Below are 9,837 nucleotides of genomic sequence, written 5' to 3'. Positions count from 1 at the left end.
GGACCGAGACCGGCAACGGGATCGCAACCCTCAGTGTTGCTCCCGTGCCTCGCTCAGCCAGTGAGCGGGAACCGGTCTGTATGTGGGATCCGAACCCTCGGCGGGAGCGCCGCCGCACTTCTCAAGCGGCGCACTATAGCAGTGCGCCACCGGGCCAGCCCCCCAACTTCATTCTTTGCATGAGGATATCCAATGTCTTAGAATCACTTTTTTTTTTTTTAAAAGATGACCGTTAAGGGGATCTTAACCCTTGGCTTGGTGTTGTCAGCACCACGCTCACCCAGTGAGCGAACCAGCCGTCCCTATATGGGACCCAAACCCGTGGCCTTGGTGTTATCAGCACCGCACTCTCCCGAGTGAGCCACGGGCCAGCCCAGAATCACTTTTTGAAAAGACTGTTTTTCCCCTATTGAATGATCTTGGCACTGTTGTTGAAAACTGATTGACCATAAATGTGAGGGTTTATTTCTGGGCTCTCAATTCTGTTTTACATATTTGTCTGTATGTTGATCCTTATGCCTGTACCATACTGTTTTGATTACTTTAGCTCTGTAGTAAATTTTGAAATTATGAGTACTCCAACTTTGTTATTTTTCAGGATTGTTGGCTATTCGGGGTCCCTTGCAAATACATGTGAATTTTAGAATTGGTGTTTCCATTTCTGCAAAAGTGGTCATTGAGATTTTGATAGGGATTGCATGGAATTTATAGACCAATTTGGAGAGTATTGCTATCTTATTAAGTCTTATAATCTATGAGCACAGGATGTCTTTCCGTTTATTTAGGTCATCTTTAATTACTCCAGCAATGTTTTGTAATTTTCAGTGTATAAATCTTGTATCTTTTTGGTTAAATTTATTTCTAAATATTATATTCCTTTTGGTTGATATTGTACATGAAACTTTTCTTAATTTCATATTTGGATTGTTCATTGCTAGTGTATAGCAATGCAGCTGGTTTTTGTGTGTTGCTCTGTACCCTGCAACTTTGCTAATTTATTAGCTCTAATAGTTTTTATGGGGATTCTTTAGGGTTTTCTATATAGAGAGTTATGTCATCTCTGAATAAAGATAATTATTTCTTCCTTTCCAACTTGGATGCATTTTATTTCTTTTTCTAGCCTATATTGCTCTGGCTAGAACTCTAGTACAGTGTTTAATAAAAGTGGCAAAAACAGGCATACTTGTCTTGTTTCTGATTTTAGGGGAAAGGTTTTCAGTCTTTCACCATCGAGTATAATATTATTTGTGGGTTTTTCATGATGCCCTTTACCATGTTGTGGAAGTTCTTTTTTGTTCCTAGTTTATCGAGTGTTTTTTCCACAAAAGGGTGCTGGATTTTATCAAATGTCTTTTCTGCATCAATCAGATGATGATGTGTTTTTTCCCCTTCATTCTATTAATGTGGTGTATTACATTGATTTATTTTCATATGTTGAACTGCTCTTGCAATCCTGGGATAAATTCCACTTGGTCATGATGTATAATCTTCTTAATATGCTGCTGGATTCACTTTGCTAATATTTTTGTTGAGGATTTTGCATCTACATTCATAAAAGGATATTGATCAGAGCTGGCCAGTTAGCTCAGTTGGTTAGAGCCTGGCGCTAACACCACCAAGGTCTGGGGTTCAGTCCCTGGACTGGCCAGCCATCAAAACAAAACAAAAAGGATATTGGTCTGTAGCTTTCTTTTCTTGTGATGTTTTTATCTGGCTTTGGTATCAGGGTAATGCTGGCTTCATGGAATGAGTTAGGAAGTGGTGTCTCTCCTCTTCCTTTTTTTTTTTTTTTTTTCCTTTTTCTGGCGGCTGGCTGGTGGCTGGCTGGTACAGGGATGAAACCTTGGACCTCAGTGTTATCAGTACCACACTAACCAATTGAGCTAACAGTCTAGCTCTTCCATTTTTGGGAAGAATTTGAGAAGGATTGGTATTAATTCTTCTTTCAATGAGTGGTAGAATTAGCCAATAAAGCTATCTTTCTCATACTTACAAGACAAGTTTTAAGAGATTGATTTTGCTGTTAGCATATGTTACTATTTTGCCCAGTCTCTAGATCCTTTACTTTAGCATAAAGTTTTACTGTTGAAAACAAATTGGTTAAATTATTGCTCCATTCCACCTGTCTGGCTATTATTTTTCAACATCGTCAAGATCATGAAAAACATAGGAAAACCCCAAAACTGTCATAGATCAGAGGACTCTAGGGAGACCTGACAGCTAATTGCAATGAAGTATTCTAAATGAGATCATGGAACAGAGAAAGGACATGATTGGAAAAACTGGAGAAATCTGAATCAAGTCTGGAGTTTAGTTAATAATAATGTACCAATGTTGGTTTCTTAATTTTGACGCTGTACCACTGTAAGACGGTAAAATTAGGGAAAGCTAAACTGGGTGAGAGGTATATGGGAACTCTCTGTACTATCTTTGCAACTTTTCTGTAAATCTAAAATTATTTCAAATAAAAAGTTTATTTAAAAAAGTGAATATATGGTTCGTAGATAGCGGTCAAAAATGCAACCTGGGTTTTCTCAAGGTAAGATCAGAAGTTTATATTAGTCTGTCACATCTGCAGCATATCCTTTTTGTGACTTTAGTTAGAAAGTCTGAAAATATGGATTATTTTCTGCAGAAAAGCAGCCTTTGATTTTGTCTTTTTGGGGTGGTGGTGGGGGTGGATATTTTCCTTTGGAGGTATGGGTGGGCCAGGTGACATGAATCAGTATCTACTGGAATTGTCTTTGCTTTATTAAAACACAAATGTTTGTATTTTAGAGAGTTGGTAGTATCTTCTTTACGTATATTTCTTTTGGTCTTATGGTAGATAGCTTTAGAAGAGTTAACAATAATCCTGGCTCAGCTGGTAATCTGTTTCTGGTATGAAATTGTTTTTGTAGAATGGTACCTATTTCTGTGAAAATACATACTTTGCATGGCAGGATTTTACTTTTCAGTCCTAAGGCTACTTTAGCAAAGAAGTTGATCCTCTAAACCATTTGAACATTTGGGTCTCATTTATCTCTTTTATTTATTTATTTATTTTATTTTATTTTTTTTAAAGATGACCGGTAAGGGGATCTTAACCTTTGACTTGGTTTTATCAGCACCACGCTCAGCCAGTGAGCGAACCGGCCATCCCTATATGGGATCCGAACCCGGGGCCTTGGTGTTATCAGCACCACACTCTCCCGAGTGAGCCACGGGCCGGCCCTCATTTATCTCTTTTAGAGCCCCTTAAAAACCATGTGTGCCTTATTTGGTTCTTCCAAAGCCTGTCTCAGCTCCTGTCCTTCTGTATCCCTGGTCGGACCACTCTTCCCAGCAACCTTTTCTACCATTCTTCCAGGCTTTTATCCTCCTTCTAGGAAATCAGCTGTGAGGGAGGTTAGGAAGCCTGAAGGCCAAATGGGTTTATAGTATTTCTTCTCAACTTTTATGTTGGTGATGATGTCTGCTTCACTTCTTGGCTTTTTGTTAAGAATTAACAGAAATATGCCATTTATTTTTCATAGACCTTTCCCCTATAGACTAACAAGAACAAAAGATTTTGGGGAGTAGTGTTTGCCACATTTTGTATTTAAGAAAAGGTAACCTCAAAGTTTTGGACGTCAGAGATCTAGAGCTGGGATTATTGTATGTATCCTATATAGGTATTAGGTATATGCTTTTTGTTTGTGGGTTTTTTTTTTTGGCAGCTGGCTGGTATGGAATTTGAACTCTTGACCTTGGTGTTATCAGCATCACACTGTCTCAAGTGAGCTAACTAGCCAACCTTAGGTAAATGCTTTTTTTTTTTTTTTTTTTTTTTTTTTTTTCGTGACCAGTAAGGGGATCCCTACCCTTGGTGTGGTGTCGCCCACACCGCGCTCAGCCAGTGAGCACACCGGCCAGTCCTATATAGGATCCGAACCCGCGGCAGGAGTGTCACTACTCTCCCGAGTGCGCCACGGGATTGGCCCAGGTAAATGCATTTTTGATTAGAGAAAGGGACCATAGCTTTTGTCTAGTTGTCAAAGACCTTCCTAGAAAAGTTAATAATCACCATTTTGAGCCAACTCCCTGCCTCATTTGATAGTTGAGGAAACTGAGGCTGAGAAAAGTGAAAGGACTTGTTCATCCTGACTCAATTAGTATCTAGGTCTAGGCTCGACGAGTAGCCAGGGTTTCTCACTGTACCACAAATAAAATTATCTGAAGGGTCCAAGGGTTAAATTTCCCTCCCTTGCTTTTTAATTATTTCCTTTGTTTGATCATTCCTTTTCTACACTCTCCTTGCTTTTCCATTTGTAGGAAGTATGTCAGATTTATTTGCCTGTGTTCAATTATTGTGGGGTTTTTTGTTTTTGCTTCCTTAGGCCAAGCCATGACTACAGTAGTGGTACATGTGGACTCCAAAGCTGAGCTCACTACCCTGCTGGAGCAGTGGGAAAAGGAACATGGCAGTGGGCAGGACATGGTACCTATCCTCACCAGGTATGAATAATTAAGGTTTTTTGTTATCGTTGTTAAACTAATTTATAAAAAACACACACACACAACTTATATACTAGTTTTTTTCATACACACAAAAAACTAAGCAAAAAAGCAAAAATTGGTATGGAAAATAGTGTAGGAAAATTTTCACCTTTACTGTGAATTCTAAATCTATTTTCTTCTCTTAGAACTCATCTTTATCTCCCTGCTTTTTGAAGTTCTTTAATTTTTTTACCTTTCCTCTCAGATACTTTGTCCTCATTCTTCTTTGTAGGTTCTTCCCCTGCATGTCTCTTAACCCCAGGTTTATGTTTGTAGTCACTTCTTTATTTACTCTAAATATTCTACTTAGATAGTTTCATCCCTGTTCATGATTTCAACAATTATCCTACGTTAACTTTCAAATCTTTATTTCTACCTCAGACCCTTCTTTTTAAAAATTTCAGCCTCATTTCTCAGCTTACCTTGGTGTGTATATCTTTACATGGCTCTTCTACAGATACCTGAAACATACCATGTCCAAAATAGAGCTCATCATCCTCATCTCCACCTCCATCTCCCCCTCCATCTCCCTTCTCCTCTACAACTTATGCTTTTTGTACTCCCTGCCTTGATTTTAAACTAAATGGTTAAAACTAGTTGGTTTTAAACTTAAAAACATTTTCTCCAGTGTATTTCTCTACAAACACAATCTCAGTCACCAAGTCCTGGGGATTTCTACTTCCCCCTTTTCCCTCTTTTCTATCACCACTACTACTACCTTCATTAGGCATTGATCATGGCTTGACTGACACATTAGGCAGTGTGTGTGCCTTATCACCCTGTCTCCAGTTTACCTTCTTCTAACACATCCTTTTATTCATCTTTATCATACACAAATCTGATTGTTATATCTCTGCTCATAATTCTTCTCTGGCTCACTTTTTTCTACAAAATAAAATGTAAACTTTTTAGTGTAGCCTATGAGGCCATTTACAATTTGGTTCCTACCTTTTTTTCTGCCTCATAGTATTAGTAATCTTCTGTAAGGAATAGTACCATATTTTCTAAAGTTTGTGTGCCTTTACACTTTTGTTTTTGGCCTGAAATGCCTTTTGTTGGTATGTCTGCTTGGCAAACTTCCTTGTAAGAGGTGGTTCAAGAATTATGTCTGTAAAATTGTCCCTGACTTTGACTTCCCTAGGTCGGTTTGGGCATCCCCTTTATTTATTTATTTAAATACTCCTATCATTCGTATATTATTATAAAATCCCCCCATAATAACTCTTACCACATTGCACTATGATTGTTTTTTTGCATGTTTCTCCTCACTAAGTTGTAAGCTTCTTGAAGGCAGGACTATGTCTTTTTATTGGTATCTCCACAAACAATGACTTGTGCACTTCCTGGTACATAGTAACTGTGTGGTACATAATTTTATTGAATGAATGTGTTGAGGAGAGAAAATGAAAAGTAAGAGCTCGGGATGGATGTGCATGAGTTTTTCTAAGGAGAAGGTCACTGGAACATGAGGATCTTTAACATCTTAATATTTGATATCACATCTGTGAAAAAAACTTTTTGTTACACAGTGATCTGTTATTCTTTATGGAGAAAGAACTACGATCTTACGAAAGTTTAAACAGAGATAAATGCTTTGTTCCTAATTGCTGTAGATACGTGAGGATGGGGGAAACGTGAAAATATAGGTTTTTTCCCCAAGGGACAGGATTATTGCTGACTATAAACTAGATTTTAATTAATAGAGGCATTGGAGATTAATAACTATTAAGAATGATTAAACACTGAAACTATTAAACAAGATGCTTAAAATGTAGCCATTGTGAAATTTAAGAATCTAAATATTGGCCATTAATATGTGTATTATTCTTTTTTTTTTTTTTTTGGTGGTGGCCGCTAAGGGGATCCAAGCCCTTGACCTTGGTGTTATCAACACCAGCTCTCCCAGTTGAGCTAACCTGCCAGCTCATCATGTGTATTATTGATGTAACTGTGAAAGGAGAGAGTTATTAATGGGGATGATAATGTGAATTAATTTACTTTTTGAACACTTATACTAAAAATACTTAATGTTGTATTTGCGAGGTTATTTCACAATTATCATCATATTTGACCTTCAACTTATGTATGCTAGGATATTCAGCAATGCAAAATCTAAAATAGAGGGCACTGTCCTCAAGGAGATAACCACCTGGTAAGCAGTGAAGACTAACAGATAAAAAAACAACACAGAGCAGTACAAAATAGTATATAATGAAGGGTTAAATCACACAGTATGGTTTGTAAATATTGGAAGGATTATGAGAACGGAAAGGACCTGAATGAGTCAATTTCTTTTATTCACTCAAATACTGTAAGAGGCACTTCTCTGAACCTCAACTTTCTCATTTGTCACTAAAAGTATCACTGAGAGCTACCTTATTAAAAGACAGCCATCCTGAAAGCTGCTTGCAAAAGACTGCATAGTTAGGCAGTAGAAAGCTGAAGTTAAAATCCTGGGTTTTGGGCCGGCCCGTGGCTCACTCGGTAGAGTGCGGTGCTGATAACACCAAGGCCACGGGTTCAGATCCTATATAGGGATGGCCGGTTTGCTCACTGGCTGAGCATGGTGCTGACAACACCAAGTCAAGGGTTGAGATCCCCTTACCAGTCATCTTTAAAAAAAAAAAAAAAAAAAATCCTGGGTTTTGACTCCAATTCCAATGAGCTTTCTAGTACAGGACGTGGTAAAAATTCTTTGGAAGAGGGACTTGAAAGATGGTAAATTACAGCTTGATGAAAAGCAGAGATACATGGCTTTCTAGGAAAACTGAAAAATGTGGCTGAAAAGACATGGGGTGGGGGCGGGAGGAGGAACTATGACACATTTTTATGGCAGCAAGGAAATGGGCCCCACTAGAATGGAAGGTGAATGTAAGGCCGAAGTAGAAAATAAAGTTGTGTGGAGCAAGATCTTAAAAAGATCTCCATGGTGGGGCCGGCCCGGTGGCGCACTGGATAGTGCGCTGCTTGGGAAGCGCGGCGGCGCTCCCGTCCGAGGGTTCGGATCCCACGTACAGACCGGCTCCCGCTCACTGGCTGAGCGAGGCGCGGGAGCAATGCCGAGGCTTGCGATCCCGTCGCCGGTCCCCGGTCCGGTACGGGGGCAACACTGAGGGTTGCGATCCGTTGCCGGACACGGAAAAAAGACAAAAAGACAAAAAAAAAAAAAGATCTCCATGGTTAGGTAGCTACTTTAGGAGACAGGATGGATTCAAAGAATAATTTGCTTTATTTTAGATAGGGGCACCTGCCCCCATCCTCCAAATTGTGGGTCTGTTAGTTCACTGGACATTTTCTGAAGTACCTTCAGGTTTTTGTTTTTGTTCTTTATCAACTCACTGCAGGTTTTGGTGTTTTGGTATATTCCATGAGGAGCAAATGAATTTCAGTCCTGCTTACGCTTTTATTGGCCTATTTTTATGATCTTTTGACAAGTTTCCTAAGAACAATATATGACAGTTTGTAACTTTAATTGACATTTCATTAGCTCTTGAATTGATTCTGTTGAAAGGGACTGGCTTTGGACCAAGGTCTGAGCTTAATCTAGATTGTTGGTTTTTTTTTTTTTTTTTTTTTTATTGTTGAGATGTAATATATACTGTAAATAAGTATATATACTGCTTGACGGATTCTTTTCTTATAAAACCATCACCCAGATCAAGTTAATGGAACTTGAGTACCACCTTCAGAAAGCTCCCTTCTACCCCATCCCAGTCAATATCCACCCCAAATAATTTTCCCTATTTGTTTTTGACTCCCAGTTTTCTTAATAACAATTAACCCCTAAATAGTTCTCACATGTTAGACTTGGTTCTAATTAACTTAAACCCCAGAGAATCTCTGTAAGGTAGGGACTGTTATCCTCATTTTGCAGGTGAGGCACAAAGAGATTAAGAACTTGATCAGTCACATACAGTGGAAGAGGTCTGACTTGAATCCTGGCAATCTGGTTCCAGAATCCAAACTTCTGTGCTATATTGCTAAGTTTCAATTGAGGATACTAGTAGATCTTATATGTAATTCTAAATATATGTTGTGTGATTACTCCTTTGTGGGAAAGAGAATTTTCAGAGTGTAGAGGGAAAGGAAGAAAGAGCAGAATACTTTTGAGGCTTGATCAGAGTGGGCCAAGACTTTTTACAGAGAGTTTATCCCTTAAGACTAGGAAATAAGGTTTTGTGGAAGTAAAAAATATAGGAGAGTCTGACCTAAGACAGAGCGTGTTAGATACTGGAGAGTGTGATAGTCTTGTTTTTGATTGTCATAGATTAGAATGTTGGTCTTGCTTAGGACACTCAAAAAGTAACTTTTCTTGTTTCATAAAGAATGCATGAATAAAAAGGAACTTTTTTTTTTTTTGACTGGTAAGGGAATTGCAACCTTCGGCACGGTGTCGTCCGCACCACGCTCAGCCAGTGAGTGCACCGGCCATCCCTATATAGGATCCGAACCCGCAGCCTCGGCGCTACCAGCGCTCTTCCAAGTGAGCCACAGGGCCGGCCCAAAAGGAACTATTGATACATACAAAAACATGCATGACTTTCAAAACATGCTGGGTGGAAGAAGCCAGATATAAAGGATATATTTTGGAGTAGACAAAACTAATTTGTAGTGAAAGAAAGCAGATGAATGGTTGCTTGGGGTAGGGATGGAGGCTTAGATGGGTGGAACAATGTTATAGGCTGAAGTAACAGCATACAGAAAGGCTTTGTAGTAGAAATAAATTTGGACTCTTTGAAGAGCAGAGAAGCATGACTGAAGCTTAACAAAGGAGAGGTGGAGGAGTGGAAGAAGTTGTCAGAAAACTGGCAGAAGCCAGGTAATTGTAGGCCATACTATGGTACTTGAGTTTAATTCAGGGTATTGGGGTAAGTCATTGGAAATTGGAGAATGAATTGTGTCAGGTCAAGCATGGAAGCAGAAAGCAAGGAAACCAGTGAAAAAGCTATTGGAAATGATCTAGGTAGTTGATTTTGGTGGTTGGGATAAGGATAGGAGTGGTCAAGATTTAGAGAAGTGATTGGAATAGGTAGAGCTAACAGAAAGTGGGAGATGAGGAGAAAAGGAAGATTTTAATGATGAGTCCTAGGTTTTTGACTTCTGAGGTCAATGGTAGTGCCTTTTTTTTTTGTCTTTTCCATGACCGGTAAGGGGATCGCAACCCTTGGTGTGGTGTCACCCGCACCGCGCTCAGCCAGTGAGCGCACCGGCCAGTCCTATATACGATCTGAACCCCCGGCGGGAGCGTCGCTGCGCTCCCAGCGCCACACTCTCCCGAGTGTGCGCCACAGGGCCGGCCCTCGTGCTGTTTTTCGAGGC

The 9,837-nt window shown here is 39.5% G+C and overlaps 1 protein-coding gene across 3 annotated transcripts in view; it reads left to right on the top strand.

Moving 5' to 3' along the window:
• VPRBP (Vpr (HIV-1) binding protein) overlaps positions 1 to 9,837 on the top strand; it is a 76,134-nt gene that overhangs the window by 7,239 nt on the left and 59,058 nt on the right. For all 3 annotated transcript variants that reach the window (XM_008568122.1, XM_008568121.1, XM_008568124.1), the window contains exon 2: positions 4,359 to 4,476. In XM_008568122.1, the coding sequence (XP_008566344.1) occupies positions 4,367 to 4,476 (110 nt within the window). In that variant the 5' untranslated portion in view covers positions 4,359 to 4,366. The remainder of the gene's footprint in view (positions 1 to 4,358; positions 4,477 to 9,837) is intronic.

The sequence above is a fragment of the Galeopterus variegatus genome, unplaced genomic scaffold, assembly GCF_000696425.1.
Source record: "Galeopterus variegatus unplaced genomic scaffold, G_variegatus-3.0.2 Scaffold376, whole genome shotgun sequence".
NCBI lineage: Eukaryota > Metazoa > Chordata > Mammalia > Dermoptera > Cynocephalidae > Galeopterus > Galeopterus variegatus.
Note: the sequence above shows the minus strand (reverse complement) of the source record. Positions and strands in the feature narration are given on the sequence as shown.